Consider the following 22,479-nt stretch of genomic DNA (forward strand, 5'->3'; position numbering starts at 1 on the left):
CGACTTCTCCGCCCCCACCCCCTCTCCGGCCTATCACCCTCACTCTCACCTCCTTCCACCTATCGTATTCCCAACGCCCCTCCCCCAAAATTCCCTACCTTTTATCTCAGCCCGCTTGGCACACCAGCCTCATTCCTGAAGAAGGGCTTATGCCTGAAACGTCAATTCTCCTGCTCCTTGGATGTTGCCTGGCCTGCTGTGCTTTTCCAGCACCACACTTTTCAAGACAGGGGGTCAACCCTGGTTCCATGGAGTATGCGGGAGAGCATACCTGAAAATGAATGTCAACCTGGTGAAGCTACCAAACAGGATTACTTACATGCCAAACAGCATAAACAGAAGTGAAATGCAGACCTAAGCGATCCAATAATCGATCAATCATATCTAAGCTCTGCAGTCCTGCCATACCCAGTTGTGGATGATGGTGGACGATTAAATAACTTACTAGAGAAAGCTCCACAAATATGCCCATCCTCAATGATGGAAGAGCCCAACACTAGATTGTAAAAGATAAGGTTGAAGCAGTTGTAACAGTTTTAATCCAGAAGTGCTGTGTGGGTGATCCATCTCAGCCTTCTGTCATGGTCCCCAGCATCACAGATACCAGTCTTCAATCGATTCAATCCACTTCGCATGACATAAAGAATTGATTGCAGGTTCTGGATGCTGCTAAAGTTGTGGGCACTGACAGCATTCTGGCAATAGTACTGAAGACTTGTGCTCCAGAACTTGACCCTCTTCTAGTCGTGCTCTTCCAGTATACTTATAACACTGGCATCTACCTGACCATGTTGAAAATTTCTGTACATCAAAGCAGGACAAATCCAACCCTGTCAAATACTGCCCCATCAATCTACTCTTGGTTATTGGTAAAGTGATGAAGTGTCGCTAGCAGTGCTATCAAGCCGCACCTACTCAGCAATAACCTGTTCACCAAAATACAGTGTGAGTTCGGCCAGGGCCATTCAGCTCCTGACCTTGTTACAGCCTTGGTTCAAACATGAACAAAAGAGCTGAATTTCAGAGGTGAGGTGAGGGTGACAGCCCTTGATATCTAGGCAGCAAGTTGACTGAGTATGGCATCAAGGAGCCCTAACAAAGCTGGAATCAATGGATATTAAGGGTGAACTCTCCGTTGGTTGCAGTCATACCTGGCATGGTCATGGTTGTTGGAGTTCAGTTATCTTAGCACCAGGGCCCCTCTGCAGGAGTTCCTCAAAGAAGTGTCCTAGGCCCAGCCATCTTCAGCTGCTTCATCAGTGACCTTCCCTTCATCATAAAGTCAGAAATAGCACAATGTTCAGTGACTGTTCAGATATTGAAACAGTTCAAGTTCAAATTCAACAAGATCTGGACAAAATCTAGACTTGGGCTGGCAAGTAGCAAGTTGCAACACACAAATCCCAGGCTATGACCATCACAAATAAGAGACAATCTATCCACCACCCTTGACATTCAATGGCAATACCATCACTGAGTTCCCCAAACAATCAGCATCCTGGGGGTACCATTGACCAGAAACCTGACTGGACTTCCCACATAAACACTGTGGCTGCAAGAGCAAGTCAGAGGCTAGGAATACTGTGGTGAGTAACTCACCACCTTATTCCCTGAAGCCTGTCCACCGATCTATAAAGCGTAAATCAGCAGCGTGATGGTATACTTCAGTTGCATGGATGGTTCTGGCTCCAACAACACTCAAGAAGCTTGGAACCATCCAGGACAAAGTGGTGTGGTTGATTGCTATCAAATCCATAAGCATCCACTCTCTATCACCAATGCTCAGTCGCAGCATTGTGTACTATCTAGAAGATGCACTGCAGGAATTCACCAAATGTCTTTAGACGGTACTTTCCAAATCCACAACCACTTCCATCTAGAAGGACAAGGAACACCACTGATCCTGCAAGTTCCCCTCCAAGCCACTCCTCATCCTGACTTGGAAATGTATCACTGGACCTTCACTGTCACTGGGTCAAAACTTGGAATTCCCTCCCTAAGAGCATTGTGGGTTGACCTACAACACATGGACTGCAGCGATTCAAGAGGGCAGCTCACCACCAGTTTGTTGAGGGCAACCAGGGACAGGCAGTAAAAATTGGCTAGTCAGCAATGCGCACATCCCGCAAGTGAATTAGAAAAAAAGTAATACTGTGGACAGTGTGGATCCTGAATGGCACCAATATCATCACCAAACTGATTTTCACATTTCTTTTGGACAAATATTGTACTCAGTTCGTTATAAGATCTTAGCTTTTCTGTTATATTTATGTAATCTATCACCATCTTTCAGCATGTGTTTGATCCAAAAACAACCGTCCAGGTCCATCTACATAAGAGCCATTTAGCCTGCTTTATGAATACTGCCAGTCTTTAGATAAGGGGAACAATGTTTGCTGACAAGGGCAGTTTCTTCCAGATGTTGTTAGATCCTGTGTAAATAGTCTACATGTGAACAACGTGCGGTGGAAGACCGTCAGCAAGTATACAAACTGTTCTGGAATGCCCATTATGAACATCTCAATGTTCTCAAGAACTGAATAAACTTTGGCCTTGCCAGTATGGTTGCTTTTTAAAAAATGTCTTATGCAGTGGTACATTGTTGTATCGTTGATCTCGAGTGATTGAGAGCAGTAATACTTTTGATTTTGTTTTTATATGTTTGCACTCTTTTCAGTACTTTCAGTCAATTTTGCAAAACCAAATCTCCCACAATTTAGGTTGACTTAGAATCATTATATTTGTACTTAACCCTAAAAACATTCAAAACCTGACGGTCTTGTCAAACAGTGCAAAGAAAACGTTTTGGAAAGGGCTATTCTGACTTATGAATATGTGAGGGTAAATTTTTAAATTGTTGTCCAAATTTGTTACAAGAACCAGTCAATTCAATTTCCATTGTTTTCACTTGAAATTAATATTATTCTATGTCTATAGATGGCTGCACAAATCCTTAATTATAGTTTTATGTCTTGGGGCCGTGTTGAAAATCCACTTCCACATCTCTTGCCATGTCTTGTAGCTCTTGACAGCACCTTAGTTATAAATAAACTTGTCTTGTTAATTTTGGCATGATAGCTTTAGTTTAGTTGTGAAATTTACTTCCTGCTAAGAACAAATGGTGAGGGAAAGTAACTTTAAAGAAGATTAGTTATCTCAGTGGCTTTGTTTAGTGATTGCGAAATGCAAGAGTACAAATGTCTGGAAAATGACCCCACACTTGCTGAGTTGCTGATACCTAGCATAGCTGTAACTGCTATTAGGTAGCAACCATAGAACTGTATGATTTTGTTTTTAGATACTCACTTTGACTACAAGGTTTTAATATTTTTTTCGAAAAATGCCTAACCAGTTAGCAGTTCAAAACTATTTGCCTAATTGAGCAAGCTTTCAGATTTCCACCCATCTGGGCTGCTTATCAAGAATGTGGCTTTGCTGTAGGTGGTCCTTTCAAGGTCCTTGGTCCCAAATGCTGTGCCTAATAGGCTGATCCATCTAATAGTATTTTTATTTTTTTTAATGGGGCGGGTATTTTCTGCCCATGGGGAAATAAAAAGCCACTTGGAATTACTTCTCAGTTCTCAAAAAAAAATCTATTATTTCCACAGGACAGGTGCAGGTGCCTGAAGAAGAAATTGAGCAAAACGGCCAAAACAGGAGCAAAGGCAGCCACAAAACAGTGTGCATGAATGGCACAGAGGCAGGACAGTTTAACAGCAAGGTCAAAAATGAACGGAGGTCAAGCTCTTCTTCCAATCCATCCCGCAAAGCCTCCACCAGTAGCAGCAAAATTCGGAAACTCTCTGCATGTAAACAGCAATGACCCATCTGTAAACTCTGTGTGGTATGTACTGGAGCTTCCATTAAATTATATTTGAACTGGACACTATCGAAGTGCACACTTTAATGTGACAGTCCAATTGTGTATATAAGTTTGTTAAGGAATAGAGACTTTGCATTGATTCATAGCAATCGAATAGGGCCAGTCATTAGTCTCTGTGAGATATGACTATATTAGTGAACATGACTTTCTTTACTGTCACTTCATAGTGTGACAGATTGCTTTAAACTATACTTTTCCAGTTCAAACATAATAAAAATTGGGTAAAATTGAACTGTAGTTGAATGGAAACCCAACATGAAGTCACCAGATGCCATATTCGTATTACAGACTTAATGTTGTGATATGATATGATCAAGACATTAAAGCTTCCCAAAAAAATATGGTAGGTCACTCATATTTTGCGCTGGGTGATTATTGTCATATAAACTTTATTCAGTTATTTAGAAAACAGCCTCTTACTGTTTTTTTTATATATACTTGAAAGTGATTTATTTTTCTGTAAACATACTAGACTTGTGTGACAGAAGGACATTACTTTTATTTCAGTTCATTTTTATAAAGGGTAGCAATCCCATTCATGTCACTGAAGGTGAAGTTCAGCTAATGAGTATAATATATATTTTACAATACATATTTAGTTATATTTGTAACCATCCCACCCTCTTGTTTTTGCAATTTCCTACACTTTAGAGTTGCTGTACTTTGACAACCTCTTATGCAAAAAGAGTATTCTTAATATTGAAAGAGCTTGAATGATTTGTCAGAGCATTTGAGGTTGGTGGTCCCTCAAAGCTCCTAATAGCAGGTAGCCAGTCTAACATTGAGCTGCTTTTTAAAGCAAGAATTGTGATATTGTGGAATAGATTTTAATTTTCGCTGCTTGATGGAAAACTGCTAGTTAAGGATCACCCCACCTGATTCTCCTTGTTGTTTATGTAAAAGAAAACACCAGCAGTGCATATAATGGGTAGTCAATCTGCTACCATTAGATTTATGCCTCGTAGTGAAAGCTAAACTCTTTTCCAATCTCAAATAATAGTGTCATGTACACGCTGAGAATTGTTCCTGCCTTATTTATGGTTTATGTCTGAGTCAGCTTCGGGTTCTGTCTGAGGAAATGAACTGCAAGGAATATTTAGGTGGCTCAGACAGCAGTGGTGTTTCCTGCGCAGCTTCCAGGACTAATTTTTAACATGCAAGATGAGACTGATGATGTCAGCCTTTTCTGCTCCTGTAGGCTTTGCATCAATCACCCAGAAATCTTGAGTGTATTGTACATGTGGTTGGTAGATTTGACTGATTTGTTTTGGGATTTGAAGAATGTAACCATAGTATTTTGGTGGGAATGACTCTACACTGCCATATTACATAGCTTTTGTCCTTTGAATTCTAATTTTGTGAAACAGGATTGTAATTTTAAAAATTGAACCTGTTAAAGGAGCAGTACGTTAGATGTTTTATGTTTTTAACATTAAATTATTACTTGGTCTCCTCCCTCCTAACGTATTCTTTTATAAATTGGTACAATTATTAAATCATATTCTAAATCCAGCCTCTGCAATTCTCCAAGGAAGAACTACCATTCTTCTATACTACAGCTGGTTATAAATGTGCAGCTGCAGTGCCCATTTTCAAACCAAATCAATAGCGCTGGTGCTACCTGAACAAAATAACTTTTGATTTTCCATTATTATTTCATGTGTGTAGGTGCACTTGACTGTTTGTTAGCAGTAGAATAATAACTAGCCATTCTGCCTCTAACCTGTCTTGACCCAGGACGTGCTGCTCCTTGAAGTTGGCAAATAAAAGTTTTTTTTAATGATTACTTTTGTATGTTGAAAAATGTATAGCAAACCACAGTTTTGGTAGAAAATAGTTGGTGATTGAAAGTTCACAGCTGCTTTGAAAACCATATTTAAAGACTAAATTAAATGGAACATATTTGTAAATGAATACTTTTTGGTTTTGTATGATTTCATACAGAAATGCCATTGTATTTTATTTTTCTTTATATTTATTAACCATAGTGAAACCAATGTGTTTATATTGTGCCTCCTGAAGAGTTGTCACAGTTGCTGATTAGTGTACAAAAAATATGAAAACTTTAACCTTTTCCCAACTTTTGCTAGTGATGTGCTGTGACAACAGTATCGTGTATGTTCAGATAGCCTAAATCCCAGAAGTACTACTGACTCCAATTTTGTAGAAATTTTGGTTAACATTTTAAATAATCAATTTTTCTTAGTATTTTTGTTGTTGCAGATGTTGTATTAAATTGAATAAAAGGTTTGAAAGTATCCTGTTGCATTCTGAAAGGAACCACTCTTGTAACAATTTAGAACATGTATATGTGCAGTGCATTGAAATGTACAGCGCTTATGATTCTTGAACAAAATATTGTCCTCTCTTTATCCAAGTACCTCTTCAACTTCTCGTGGTACAACATTTATGGGTCTTTCATCTCTTCGTAGGCTTTTCAGGAAAAAAGAATATACTGCGGTGTTGATCTTTCCAAAGATTATTGTTTATTTATGGGGATCATCACCAGTAACATGTTGCATTTCAGGTTTTGTTGTTGGCATTACTTCTATATTGAATTGACTGTGGCTATTGTCTTGCAAATCAGCTCTGCTTGTCAGTGCACCTGCTTTTTAGAACATCTAGGAACAACTTACTGTTTTCCATAAACATGTCAAAGAACAGCTTGAACTCTTAATAACCGAAATTTAACAGCAGAGTGTAAGCAAACAACCAGTTTAGTTATATTTTAAAAATAACTAGTGAGATGTCCTTCAGGCTACTAAAGTTCTATTGTATAAAGTTTGAATGTTATTTTTCTACCAACTTAGGATCACTTATATATCTCTAAGGTTTTTATGTAGTTCTATCCAATGCTTGTGTACAAAACATTTCAATTTTAAAAGTTATGATTTAAGTTAAATTATAGTTTATTGGACGAAACAAGATTAGCTCAATAAATAAGTATATGCAGAGATCAGAGAAAAGACTTTGTATGAAGTGCTGAATATAGATTTCCCAATGCAAATGCTTAACTAATACCTAGGAATTCAGAACTCAATGAAAAGACCCCACTGTGGAACAAACTCTTGCCACAAAATTTGATTTTTAGTTTAAGTTGTCATTTATTTGGAATGAAACTTAAAGTATTTTTGTTTAGTCCTGTGCTTTAACCTATTTAGTTTACATGGGTTTTGTTTAAACTTATCAGTGATGAACAGTTAACTTTTTAAACAATGTGTATATTACTTCTAGAAAATTATATTGAATTGTAGCAACTTAAGCATTTAGAACATGGAACATAGAACAATACAGCACAGAACAGGCCCTTCGGCCCACGATGTTGTGCCAAACATTTGTCCTAGCTTAAGCACCTATCCATGTACCTATCCAATTGCTGCTTAAAGGTCACCAATGATTCTGACTCTGCCACTCCCACAGGCAGCGCATTCCATGCCCCTACCCCTGACATCCCCCCTATACCTTCCACCCTTCACCTTAAATTTATGTCCCCTTGTAACACTCTGTTGTTCTCGGGGAAAAAGTCTCTGACTGTCTACTCTATCTATTCCCCTGATCATCTTATAAACCTCTATCAAGTCACCCCTCATCCTTCTCCGTTCCAATGAGAAAAGGCCTAGCACACTCAACCTATCCTCGTACGACCTATCTCCATTCCAGGCAACATCCTGGTAAAGGATTTACAAAAGGAATGGTTAGAATGTTTCATTTTTAATTATCAGTTACAAGTTATCATTATGTACTGTGAAATTATCACTTGTCATTTGAATTAACTTCATTGGCACAAGAGTGTATTATCTTGCCATACAGTACGGCCAGGCGAATATAAGTTAGTTAAGAAGGAAACTTACACAGTTTGTTGTGGCATGGTGATTTCCATGACACATGATCCTCCAATTTGATTAAATTAAGTAATGAATAATACGTACATAAGATGTAGGAGCAGACGTAGACCATTTAACCCATTGAGCCATTCAATGAGATCATGCTGATTTGATTATCCTCTACTCCACTTTTCTATCTTATCTTCATAACGCTCTATTCTGATTAGAAATCTGTCTGTCTTAGCCTTGAATATACTTGATGACCCAGTCTTTTGTGGTAATGAGTTTCACAAACTGACTGCCCTTGGAGAGAGAAAAGTTTTTCACATCTCTGTCTTAAATGGGAAACTCCTTACCCTAAGATTGTGTCTCTGGTCTAGACTTTCCCACAAGGGGAAACAACCTCTCCACATTTACCCTATCAAGGCCCCTAAGAATCTTATGTTTCAATAAGGTCTCCTCTTATTCTTCTAAATGCTAATTGGTACAACCCAAACCTACTTAAGATTAGATTAGATTACATTAGATTACATTACAGTGTGGAAACAGGCCCTTCAGCCCAACAAGTCCACACTGACCTGCCGAAGCGCAACCCACCCATACCCCTACATTCACCTACCCTTACCTAACACTACGGGCAATTTAGTATGGCCAATTCACCTGACCTGCACATCTTTGGACTGTGGGAGGAAACCGGAGCACCCGGAGAAAACCCACGCAGACACGGGGAGAATGTGCAAACTCCACACAGTCAGTCGCCTGAGGCGGGAATTGAACCCGGGTCTCAGGCGCTGTGAGGCAGCAGTGCTAACCACTGGGCCACTGTGCCGCCCACCTCTCCTTTAAGACAATCTCTACATTCCTGGGATCAATCTGTTGAACCTGCTCTGGACAACCTCCAATGCACTATATTCTTTCCTTTGATAAGTGGACCAAAACTCTTTGCACTATTTCAGTTATGGTCTGTCTAGTGCCTTGTATAGTTTTAGCAAGACATCTTTATTTTTATATTGCATTCCCTTGAAATAATGGTCAAGTGATCATTTTCTTTCTTAATGCATGCTGAAATTTGGATGCTAGGGTTTTGTGATTTGTGCATGAAGATACCCAAATCCCACTATGCTACAACTTTCTGCAGTTTTTACTCAATTTAAATAATATTCAGATCTTCTGTTATCCTGTCAAAGTGAATGACTTCACATTTTCCCACATTATATTCTATTTACCAAGCTTTACCCCATGCAAGGGGTAAGATTGGGAGAATAAGGGCCACAAGAGGGTGTAAGGGGCCTGGGGAGGGTAGGATGCTTGAGAGGAAGGCTGCAAAGGAGAGACAACAGTTTAAATCACTATGTAGGATCTAAGAAGACGTAGAATTGCTGAGATAGTGAATTCTGATTCATTGAGCCTAAATACCCTGTGTCAACACAGTACAGTAGGTATTATTACTACATGACGTGTGTCATCTAATAAATGTGAGTGAGAACGAAATACTACCCTTGAGGAGGGAAAAAAGCATTTTCACTCCTGCTCCACATCCACCCTTTCAGATGCCCTCAGGATTTAAAATGTTTCAATAAGATCACCTCTCCTAAATTCCAGTGGATTTGGGCCTAACCTGTTCAACCTTTCCTCATAAGGTAAACTTTTATCCCACAAATCAATTGATACTTCCAATGCAAAACATTCTTTCTTACGTTAGGCGACCATAACTGTGTTCCAGAAGGTTATAGAACAGGCCACAGCTAATTTCACTTGTGTGTGGTCAATGAGACAGAGAGAAATGCATAAATAGAGTGCAGGGCACATAGTTTCTTTCCTCATTCTAAATTTTTTTTTAAATTTTGAAAGCACAAATTAAACTTTTGAAGCATATCCATTTTTAATTGAAACAGAACAGGAGGGAAACCGATTGCTTTCAGTACTTTTGCTTGTAGAATATTATATGTCCTAACAACCATCTGGGTAACCTCTCTTGTCATTCTTTTGGAGTTGCTCTTTAATTTGTACATCCCAGCTACTGATTCATGCAACAAGTCATGGATTTCCCAAATTATCCTGTCAAAGCTGCTTGTAACTTCAAACACCTTTTATCATTTTTTTTTATTGGTGTATATAATAAAAAAATTCTTAAATTTCCTCTTACAACTAAAGCCTGTCATTTCAGATATCATTTTGGTGAAACTTGTCTGCACAATTTCCTTCTCCTTGATTTTTTCCCTTAAAAGAATGCATTCAAAACTAGACTGCTGCATTCTAATTGTTGCCTTTACTAATGAGTTGTATGTAAAACACAAGTAATAGGAGCAGGAGAAGGCCATTCTGTCCTTCAATGCAATCTTGGCTGAACTGCTACATCAACTGTACATTCCTGCACTATTCCCATATCCCTTGATGCCTTGAACATATTCAATAACTTGTTTCCACAACACTTGAGATTAGGAATTCTAAGATTTACAACCCTATGAACAAATCTCTCCTAACTTTAGTCTTAAATGGATAAATCTGAAACTGATTCCTATTCTTAGACTCTCCAGTGAAGGGAAAATTGCCCTGTCAAGCCTTTTAAGGATTTTATATGATCACCCCTCATTCTTTTAAACTCCAGAAACTAGAAAACTCATCCTTTCAATCCTCTTAAAGGACAATCCTCTCCTATCAGTACTCAGTCTTGAGAGTCTTTATTGCACTCCCTTGACCTTAAGTGGCTGAATTAGGTCCACAATAGATAAGATGAAGATGTAAAATGTAAAAAAGATGCAAGCAAAGGTCTTTTACCTAGGTTGAAGGAGTTTAAAACTAGGGGGCATATTTTTAAAGTGAGAGCAGGAAGATTTTAAAAAGGACATGGGCAACTTTTTTATACAGGGAATGATTCATGTGTGGAATGAACGGCCAGAGGAAGTGGTGGATGCAGGTATAGTTACAATATTTAAAAGACACTTGGATAAGTATATGAATAGGAAAGGTTTAGATAGGGCTCGAGCATAGCAAGTAGGACTAGTTTGGTTTGGGAACATGATTGGCATGAACTAGTTGGACTGATGCTGTATGACTATCAGAGGAATGTATTCTTTTGATAAGTAGAATAAAATTATATACTGCATTTATTCAGATCTACTAGGGGCTTCCAGTTTTTTTTTATTCATGGGATGTGGGTTTTGCTGGCTAGGCCAATATTTATTGCCTATCCCTAACGGGCAATTAAGAGTCAACCACATTGTTGTGGGTCTGGAGTCACATGTAGGCCAGGCCAAGTAAAGATGGCAGTTTCCCTCCCTAAAGGACATTAGTGAACCAGATGGGTTTTTGTTTTCCGACAATCGGCAATGATTTATTTCATGATCGTCATTAGACTCTTAATTCCAGATTTTTGTACTGAATTTAAACATCACCCTCTGTCGTAGATGAAATTCAAGCTAGGGTCCCCAGAACATGACATGGGTCTCTGGATTAATCGTGCAGCAATAATGCCATTAAGCCAATGCCTTCCCTATTGCATGATGTGGAGTTGCTGGTTTTGGACTGGGGTAGACAAAGTTTAAAAATCACATAACACCAGGTTATCGTCCAGCAAGCTACCTGATGAAGGAGCAGCACTCTGAAAGCTAGTACTTCCAGATAAACCTGGTGTTGTGATTTTTAAATTTATCCCCTATTGCAGTAAGATTTGGTTATGCTTTCAGTTCAGACCTTTTTTTTCTCCTCCTCCTCCCCCCCCCCCCCCCCCCCCCCACCATAATAAAGATTAACGTGACATTTATTCACCTAATTGCTTTGAATTCATATATAACATTACCACTTTACGTCTACACTGTGTTTCTGTTATATGGTGTATATTTAAAACGGCTTTGGCTGTATGTCTTCCCACTACTGTGCAGTTGGAGTTTTAAAAATTCATTCTGTGGGTAGGGCTATTGTCAAATGTCTAACTTGAATTTAGTTTTTCAAAGTAAATAAAATACAATTTGATGTCTGTTGGTAGATAGAAGCAGTTTAAAAACTCTGTCTTTGGGAGCTTGCAGTCATTCTGTAACTGGTGATCTTACTCCTCTTTCTCTCTCAGTTCTGAACTGCACCCGTAAATCTTTTTCATTATCAGTACCAGCCAATTAATTATCTTTCTGGTATTCCAACTGCCTTAATTGATCTAGACTTTTCAATCAATTTTTTAAATAATTTCTGAAAAATTACTTACTTTTTAATATTGAGCATTGCAGTGACCTATATAGGTATGCATGGTTGCCACTTTTTACATCTAATGATCATACAACAGCAATTTGATGAATGCTAAGAAAATCTGCTCATTTTAAGTAGTGTATTTAAACATTCCAAATCAATCAGAATAAACAGTTTAAGCTTTGATTTAGTGTCCTTTAAAATAAACTCAGTTAATAAGGGAAAAAAAAATCAGTGGTTTGGGCAATAACTGTGTAGAAAGAAACAAAGTTGAACTTTCCAGCTTGCGTCCACTTGCAGCAAGATCTAATTATGTTCGGGTTTGGCCGAAAATGTAACCAGTTATACCTGCATCACTTAAAGGATGCAAGCAATGACCAACTACAACAAGGCAGTGAGATTGAATGTTACTACCATTGTGAGATTGCTCACCACCAACATCCTTGGGGATACCATTGAGCAGACAACTAGAGGAGTGGTGTAAATATTGTGACTACAAGAACGGGCCTCAGACTGGGTATTCTGCAGCAAATATCTCCAACTGACTCCTCAAAGCCTATTCACCATTTACAAGGCACAGGAATGTAATGGAATTCTCTGCATAAGCCTTGATGAGCACAGCACCAACAACACGCAAGAAGCTTGACACTATTCAAATCAAACAGTCTACTTCGGTGGAATCCCATTCACTCCAACCACTCACTGACACCATGTGATTGCAGAGTGTATGATCCAGGCGATGCACTCGAGCAACTTGCTAAGGCTTATATGACAGCATCTTTCAAACTCATGACCCAGGACAAGAACGGTGAGAACACAGTGATCACCATGTTATTCTGCAATTGCTATTTCTTCATTGTTGGATAAAAATCCTAGAATTATCTACCAAACAAATATTCTGATAACTTTTACTGCAAGGACTAGTGGTTCAAGAAGTGGTTCTCCTTTCCCAAATAATTAATGTATCGATAACAAGTACCTACCAATGACACCCCACATCTTTATGAATAAAGAAAATCTATTTGCCTTTCACAGCAAATATAATGGAGGAATGTCATACGTGTTGGTGCTGTTTACCTGTTTTACTCCTGAGCAGTATTTGATTTTGAACAAACTGACAATCAGAACTATTATATCAGAGCATGATTGGTGACGTTTGTAGCATTTACATTTCATTGAGCTAACCCCTTTTTGAACAGGTAGAATTTTTGTAGTTTGTGCTTTGCTGAAAGGTTGATGTTAACTTCTGTAAGAACACTTTTTTGTCTTGGCTAAAATCATACTATAATTTCATCTGAGAAAATCAGGATGTTAATATTCCATCCAGTGCTTCACACTATTCACTTCAGAGTTGATTAGTGAAATCTATCTCCTTATGATGCATCCTTCATGAGATATCAGAAATATTGGACTTGTCATGAATAATTCATAAACTACTGCACTGGCTTTCTTCTCCTCATTACCTGAAAAACTGTTTCTTGGAGTAGTTTGCATGCTTTTCTGTATGTGTAGTTCTTTAAGATATAACCTTCTGTGATTTCAGTACTTTGATACAGGTCTTATTTTTATCCTGAGGAAGAATGATAGATTTATTTCAAGAGATCTAACCTTCCTCATTAGATCTGTGTATCTATTATTTGAATATTGCTGGACTGTGCTCTCTCCTCCCCTTCACCTTTGCTCTCATCCCTAGTAAAACCATTATTACTTTTCACTGGCAGATTTTGCTAATGTGACCCTAATCTTTGCTTCTGTAAATCCAAGGGAAACTGACTTGAAAAAATTTTTTGTGGTTTAATTCTGTCATTACTTCTTTCCTCCAAAAGCCAACCCTTGACCCCATAGTCTTTGTGTGTTATCATCCTTCCCTTTTCTCTCAAAGTCACAAATTGCATCTATGTAAAAGTGAACTATCCTTGTCATTTTTAACCTGTCTGCAATTTTTGACACAATTGACCATGCCATCCTCCTCCACCTCTCCATGCTGTCCAACTGTGGCATGCTATTCTCACCTGGTCCCACTCATATCTAATTGTCGCAGATAAACTCTTGCAATGACTTCCTTTCCTGGCCCCACATCATCTCTTCCGGTCAAGTGGCTCTCTCATCTTTTTCATCCATGTCCTACCCTTCGGTATCATCTAAATGCAGAGTGTTAGTCTAACGTTACCGCAGCAGTTCTCAAGGTTCCTCCACTGTCTCGAAATTATCTCACTGCTTAACTGGCATTCAATGCGAAATAAGAAAAAGAAATTTTCTAATTAAATATTAAGATTAAAACCATTGTTTATTGTCCATACTCCCAACTTCATTTCCAAGCCACCGACTCCCCTTGCTCTTCCCAGCAACGCCTTTGTAACATTACCTAACTTCACCCCTGTTGCAGCCCATCTGCTGCTAAGATCCTTATTCATGCCTTTAATTTCCTCTAGACTCAGCATTCCTGGCTGATTTTCCACAAAAACCTGGACCCCTGCAGAAATTGAGCCTAAAACCAAATACTTGAAGTGAAAGGATTAATGCAAATTTTATGTGTAACCTGATGAAGTAACTTTATTGATTAATTTATCAAACCTGGCATAAACTCTGGCCCAGCTAGTTTGCATGCCCAGCTAGAATTTAAAATTTCTAGTCCAGTTCATAGGTTCGGTTAAGCCGAGAAATTTATCCATAACATATTGAATATTTTATTTCAAATCATGCGAACAACAAGTTAATATATTTCCAGCCAGGCTTATAGTGGAAATGTTGAAGTTGATTTTGGTGCCCAGAGATAGTGGAGAAGTATTGACCAAGGCTACAACTCATAGCCAAAGCAATGTTAACTGCATGGGTGAATTAATAGCTTTTTGAAACTCTGTCAAAGTAACTGAACAGGGTATGACTTAATTGCTTACATTCAATTCCAGTGGAAAGGTTGTTAGATTTCCTTCCGTAGACGACTGCACACCACAATGACTCACCATCTCTAAGTGCAAACAGGAGAAAAAAAGAGATTTGAGGAGAAAATAAATTTCCTACTTTACAACCATGCAACAATTTAGAAATGCAGTTTGAATGCAATTTTAGTTATAACTTGTGTAGAAGCAATTCATGAAATTTCTGATGATACTAAATATTACCACTAGGTGGAACAAAGAGCAGTATTGACTAAAGAAACTGATAAAACTCTTGATGAAGGTTCAGAATTTGTTGTAGCTTTAAATTCGAAACAAAGGAAGCATTGCTCCAGTGAATATTCTGATGTAGTAGATGATGTAGTCAAACTTGCCTACTTGTGTACTTCGTGCCTCTAACAATAAGGACCAAATTTCTATTTGCCTTCCTATCAGGAGGCATGGGATAGAGGGAAAGGGCCTGTTCTGTGCTGTATTGTTCTATGTTCTATCCATTTACTAATTTTTTTGATTCATGTACCAGGGCACCCAGATCCCCATGAACCACATCGTTCTGCAGTCTCTCTACATTTAAGTATTGTGCTAGTTTTCTGTTTCACCTGGGAAAGTGAATAAGTTCACATTTTTCCATTTTGATCCTCATTTGCCAATTATTTTCCATTCACCAAAAATATTTACACTTAACAATTTACTATTTAATATAAATGTTAATTCTGTGCCTCAGTTTAATCATTTGTTGCAATGGATAAGTGTGCAGATCTCATTAAAACAAATGATATTACAAATCTTTGCAAATTTTGCAGAGGAAGTATATGGTAATTATTGGAGGAAATTGCAAAGTAGTAAGTTACAAAATAGCAACAATATTTGAAATGATTTACAAAGAGAATATAAACAGCAAATGTTAAAGGCAATATCAATTTGGAAAAAAGTACTTTTCTTCAGAAATTAGTTCATAGAATCCCTTCTGTGCAGAATTAAGCCATTTGGCCCAGCGAGTGTGCACTGACCCTTCGGAGAGCGTCCCTCCCTATCCCTGTAACCCTACATTTACTGCAGCTAATCCACCTAGCCTACACCTCCCTGGACACTACAGGGCAATTTTTAGCATGGCCAATCCACCAAACCTTGCATGTTTTTGGACTGTGGGAGGAAACCGGAACACCAAGAGGAACCCATGTAAACATGGGGAGAATGTTCGAACTCCACACAAGCAGTCAGTCAAGGCTGGAATTGAACCCAGGTCTCTTGTACTCTGAGCGAGCAGTGCCAATTGCTGTGCCACAGCATGGACCCATTGTTTTTGGAGCACATTAATTACTTGAGCAGAAAATGAAACTTTCTTTATGTTGTCAGTATTAAATTGCAAGGGATTTAAAATAGTCAGGAAGAAGAGACTGGTAATGGATGAATCTGAGCAATTAAGTCATCAGTTTCTTAGTTTTTTTTCAGATTAAAAGATTTTAAAAATTGCTAACTAGACTGCTTGCACTTAAAACAGCAACAGCCTAATTTTGAAAACTTACTGGAAACTTGCAAATAGACACAATGAGATAAACACAGATAAAGAAAAATCGGGACCTGAAGAAAAAACTTGACAAACTCTCAAAAAAAGACAAAACCGATAACACAGGGGCATGGATAAAGAACTTATCAGACTGGACCCTATCAGACACACAAAAAGCGGTACTAATGAAAGGATTAAATTTCAATTACCGAGACGCTGACATGAAGGATTTCCTAGCGGCATTAGCAACCACATTGAAGGACAACAAACTCACTGAAGAAACACAACAAACGATCAGACAGACAGTTGCACCTACTCTGAGTCGAAAGAGGGAAGGAAACAAACTGAACACACAAGAAAAGAAAGCCCTAGAAAACCTCAAAAAAGACAAAAACATCATTACATTATCTGTACACAAAGGTCGGCTCGCAGTCATCCTAAACAGAAGGGGCTACATAGAGAAAGCCAATGCACTACTCACAGACGCCAATACCTACCAACAGGTGGCGCTAGACCCGAGTCAAGAGTGTAGTGCTGGAAAAGCACAGCAGGTCAGGCAGCATCCAAAGAAGGAGAGTCGCCGGTTCAAGCAAAAGCCCCTCATCGTGAATGAGGCCCGAGAGAAATACTTCTGAAAAAGGAAGTGGAACAAGTTTCCACCACATGATATTATATGAAGTAACAATATAAAAACAAAGTGTTGGAGAAATTTGGCAGGTCAGGCAGCATCTATAGGGAGAGTTAGTGAAAGTATAGCAGTTAAGCTTAGCCTGGGTTTGATGCATTGCAGTTCTCCATACTTACAGAACAATTTTGATGCCAACATCAGTTAATTTGTTTGAAAAACTGTAGAGTTTTGCTATCCATTAATAATGATTCAGTTTGATTCTCAGAACTGCACATACTTGTTTGGTGATTATATCCTGCCAAATTTATTTGTAAAATTTGCCTTCTTGCATGATTTTAAGAAACTCTCAAGACATCACCCCCAGTTTTTCTGATGGAGTTAAGGAACTGCATATTTCTTGCAGCGTAAAGGCTAGCTTCGATGGAAACCAAGCACACAATGTTAGACAAGCAAGTTCTCACGAAAGGGTGAATTTTATATGACCGATGGTATTGAAATTGTAGCCAAGGGATGTGAATATTATTTGAGAGCTGCAGAAGATGATGACACCTCAGTGTAAGTCCCAATTTTGGATGTGTCACTCCTATAACAGCATAGTGAACAGAAATAAGTTCTTGATTGCAAATACATGAAAATACATATAGCTAACAATGACAGATTGGAATTGAGTCAGCTAGACTCAACTTTATTCTGGATCAGTGGTGCTCGAAGAGCACAGCAATTCAGGCAGCATCCGAGGACAGGCAAAATCGTAGCTTGCTGTCTCTCCGTGGATGCTGTTTGACTCGCTGTGATATCCAGCATTTGTTGTTTTCAGTTGAAATTTAGCCATTCGGTGACAAAGGAGTTACAGACAGCCTGTGACAAAGACTAATGAAAAGTCTGAAACAATAACTTTGAGTAATACTTAACTTTGCCAACTGGGGGCATTGCAAGTCTTAGTGTGAGCAGGAAGAGATTTTCTGGACAACTCTGTGGATGCTGCTGTTACTGTTGGGCCAGGAACTAATGAAAGAGAGAGAGAAGCACCAGTTATTAGCAAAGGAAAACAGTAGGTTACTTCTAGGCAGTGCCTAAGTTGTCAAGTCAATCCTGTGTATTCACATGCCAGAGAGAAAAATGGATCAATATAAAACCAAAAGGACTGAGAATTAGATGAGCATCTTGGTTGTTTTTTGTTTGTTTAAAAATTGATGAAAATTATTGCAATCCGCGTGTTGCAATGGCCTTCTGATGATCAGATGACTGCGGAAGTACTTGTGAAGGAGAAGATTGACCTACCAATTGGCTGCACATTAGTGGTAGCGTAACAAGTAAATTCCCAAAGAATCCTCTGAAAACCTGGCAGCAACACACCAAGCAATTTAATGACTGAAACATTACCACCAAGGTGATGCTGTTATTCTCAGCTCTTGCTCACATCTCAGCGTTGCACCAGCCAAGTGGAACTACAGCACTGCACAGGAGCATGCCAAATTTTGATACAAGTGAAGTTTGTTGCACCTGTTTGTGTTCTATTGCTAAACCTCTTTTATGGGTTAATATGTGGGCCTTCTATAGCCTTGAGATCGTTAGAGGATATGGGTCGGAGTCTGGAGGAGGGTGAAAAGCTGTACATTGCAATTTTACTTTGAACGTTCCTCTGGCTTTGTTCATTCATGTCATGGTACTAGTTCAGTTGGAATGACTCATCCTACTGTTTTTTTTCAGCAATCAATATTAATAAAATTCCATGAGTCAGTCTCCCTTTTCCTCCTTTTACAGCATTGGGATTTGCAAAAGAACTTCTATATTGAAAAGGAAGAAAATAATTGTACCTATATGGGTGAAATTTTTAACTCCTTGGAAATTAGCAAGTACAAGTTTAAAGTCAGTTTCTTTGGGGAAAGCTAAAAATACCAGAAAGACTTCTGGTTAATGAGTTATGGTTTAATATTTAAAGCAGTTGCAAAATGGAGCTATCCCAGTCTTTAAGAAATAAAGAAATTTTTGTTCATACGAAAGAGGAAGCAACTAGTGCTCAGACTAAACCAGTAGTACTATTTATGCGAATAAGATTCGAGCATAAACATCTGAGGTTTTCGTATATTTAACCTAAACTTTCAAGACTGCTCAAGTTAGAAATTGATGGTGATTCTTTATTACCTTTATCTGCTGTTGTAGGTAAATCACCGCAAGTTACCTCTAATTTGGCAACTTATTAAGAAATCTCGCAATCAAGTACTAAAACAATGGTTTAAACTTTATTGCATGTAGCAGCCAAAATAAGACCCCTCGAGTAAGCAAGTTAAGTCTCACAACCCAACCAGGCTATTAACCGATTAATGGTGGAATTCAGCTATGATTCCAAACAAAGTGTCTGTCTCTGGAAATGTCCAGTGTTTGATCCTTGTACAGCGTTGTTCTTCAAAGTTCTGCTAATAAAAAATTCTGGAGTTGAATTCTTATACAGGTTTTTTTTTGTCCCTTAGATTTTTAGATTCCCTCATCCAAAATATTGATTACTCTTTTGGAGTCCTTGAGTCGGCAGCAGCTTCCTTTTCAGAAGTAACTTCTTTGTTCCTTGTTACAGTCAGCCTTAACGGTCTGTTTGAAGTTGCAACTTTCCTGTGATTAATTCCTTAAATTCTTCTGCAGGGCAATCATTTGTCCTTATGGCATAAAGCAGCCAGTTATTAGCCCGAAATCAAAACAGTTAATGTAGCTTTGATGACTCTTTCCCCCAGACATGGCTAATTGCTTTCAATTTGTATATAGGTTTGTCCTTGTCAAAGTACAACAGAATCCCTACAGTGTGGAAGCAGGCCAGCCCATCGACTTCACCCTGACCCACCCTATCCCTATAACTCTGCATTTCCTATGGCTAACACACCTAAACTGCACATCTTTGTACTGTGGGTGGAAATCCGAGCACTCAGAGAAAACCCACACGGACACAGGGTGATTGTGCAAACTCCACACATAACAGTCACCTGAGGGTGGAACCGAACCCACAGTGAAGCATCTGTGCTAACTACTGAGCCACTATGCTGCCCGATACCCTTTAAAAGTTTATTCTAGACAAAATTATTGCTGATTCTTTCAATCCATGAACAGTTATAAAAGTTTTGAAGTTTACAGTACCAAACTACCTTATGAATTTTGGAGGATGGAGAAGAATCAAGTTAAGTAAAACTATTTCGTCACCAAGAAATCACTTCCAGCACATTCTTCATCTATTGATGGAACTTGGAGCAAATGGCTGTGGAGTTAGCTTTTGGCTCAAGTCACATGACTTGAGAATTTATTATCAGGTTAGTAGAACACTGAGGATATTTTGTGACAATCGTGCTATCCCTTTAGCTCTTTTGTTTATTGCAGGCTTGAAGGGTGAAAGGCCAGTAACTCCCTAAGTTTGAAATCTAGGTACCTTTTAATTGCAGTGCTCACCAGATATTTTAATATTTCCTTTCCACAAAATAATTGTGATTCCAAAATTTCATTCATGAAAGCAATATTATATGTCAAAAGAAACTGAAAAATGTATGGCTAGGCAATCTTATATTGAAAGATATATCAGTGATATTGTCAGTCCTTCAAAACTAATTCTAAGTGCGGGAGGAGACCTTCCTGTAATAAATAAGGTTCTTAGGAAACTTGACATGATAGATGTGGAACGTTTTGTTTTTCCCTGGTGGAAGAGCCTAACACCAGAGAGCGTAACCTCAGATTAAAATGTTACCCATTTAAGTCAGGTATGAGGAGGAATTTCTTCTCCCATGGAGTTGTGAATTTGTGCAATTCTTCACTGCAGACTATTGTAGAGACTAAGCCATACAAATTTTTAATCGGGAAGGAAATGATGGTTTATGGGACAAGGCAGGGAAGTGTTTAGGATTATCACATCAGCCCAGGTGACATTGAATAGCAGAACAAACTTGATGGGCTGAATTGCCTTCTGCTCCTCTGTTTTATGTCCTTATATCATTCTAAAGTATATAAAAGTCAATATGCACAGTACAAACATATGAGATTAGTGTATTTGTCTGTTTCCAGTTGAGTGTAAAATCCCTCAAACTCTGGTTAGAAATGGATTTTCTTCAGAGGAAAATATTTCATGAACAGATATAGGGAGAAAAGTGAGAGAACTGACCTGAACACTATTTCATGTCAAGGTTCTTTATTGCCTTTCCTCAGAAGGTAAGGTTCAATATAAAAGCTGTTCATATCACTGCACCGTCACTATGTCAACGTAATGGTTTTTAGGCATGGGCTTTGTGCCTGAAGATGTTTTCACTAATTTGCCTTCTGTCAAGTGCTGGACTAGGGAACATGACTAAGAACACCAGGGAATCTCAATAATAATATTAATTTCCTATTTAAAATTATGGAGACTTGATACTATAATTGTGGGAGGGCACTGGATCACTCTTATGCCTTTTGAATTTTTGATTTCAGCCCTGCTGCTTTATAAAAGTCCAGATGGTTCTCAACATGTAGCAATGAAAGCTGGATGAAAAGCTATCAGTGGTCCAAGCTTGTGAGCGTTGTTAGCTGTTGACTTTAGTGGAAATTTACTGGCATTACTTGACTGGAGGACCCAGACAGACCATAGCATTGGGGAAAAAACTAACTGGACAATAGCATAGCAGTAATATCATTAGACTAGTAATCCAGGGCCCAGGTTTATGCTTCAAAAGCATAGATACAAATCTCTCCATGGCAGCTGGTAAACTTTAAATTGGTATGATACAATCTGGAGTATAAAGCTAATCTCAGTAAGGGTAACTATGAAACTATCATCAATTGTTGTAAAAATCCATCTGGTTTGTTAACATCTGAGGAAAGAGATCTGCCATTCTTCTTTAGTCTGGCCTACATGTGACTTCAGACCTACAGCATTGCGTTTGACTCAAAACTGCTATATGCAATGAACTGGGAAGCCACTCAACTCAAGACAAATTAGAAAAGGAGCAACAAATACTGGCCCTACCAGTGATGTCCCGATCCCATGAAATAATTTTAAAATTCAATCTTCCCCTTTCAATCGATCACATCATTATTTCCTTTTAAGATTTGCCTGCTTAATCAACTACATAGAATTAACCTAATGGACTCTTCTGGACCTAAAATCTTCACGTAACTGTTAACAATCTTTTTGCTTTCAATGTTTATTTCTGTGTTAACCATTCCAAGATTCAATAGAAAATGTGGTGGTATATAAAGATTGAATTTGTTTCCTGAGCCAAGTACAGGGTCACTCCATATCACACAACTCTGCTTATTTAAACAATAATCAATTACTTTCAAATCAGCATGTTTTAAGCTGTATTGATGTTAGCTGTATATCTGTTGGAAACCTCACAAAACAGCAATAGGATCCGAACAAATATTTGTACTAAAACTATTTTGTTTTAGTTAAGTATTTACTGTAAACTGCCTGCATGTAGCATTACAAATACTTCATTGTAAAAATTAACAAAGCGGAAATTTGAGGTTCATTGTTATCCCTATCCAGTTCAACCCTTCGATTGAAGTTTTACCATTGCTTCTAATCTTGCCATTTTATATGAATGCGTTTT

The 22,479-nt window shown here is 38.3% G+C and overlaps 1 protein-coding gene across 2 annotated transcripts in view; it reads left to right on the forward strand.

Moving 5' to 3' along the window:
• stk11 (serine/threonine kinase 11) overlaps window positions 1–22,479 on the forward strand; it is a 124,994-nt gene that overhangs the window by 90,356 nt on the left and 12,159 nt on the right. Inside the window, exon 9 of one of the 2 annotated variants that reach the window (XM_043721242.1) lies at window positions 3,609–3,844. The exons of the other annotated variant lie outside the window; for it this stretch is intronic. Coding sequence (XP_043577177.1) covers window positions 3,609–3,823 — 215 coding nt within the window. The 3' untranslated portion in view covers window positions 3,824–3,844. The remainder of the gene's footprint in view (window positions 1–3,608; window positions 3,845–22,479) is intronic. 2 annotated transcript variants of the gene reach the window in all.

Source organism: Chiloscyllium plagiosum, chromosome 31, assembly GCF_004010195.1.
Source record: "Chiloscyllium plagiosum isolate BGI_BamShark_2017 chromosome 31, ASM401019v2, whole genome shotgun sequence".
Classification (NCBI taxonomy): Eukaryota; Metazoa; Chordata; class Chondrichthyes; order Orectolobiformes; family Hemiscylliidae; genus Chiloscyllium; species Chiloscyllium plagiosum.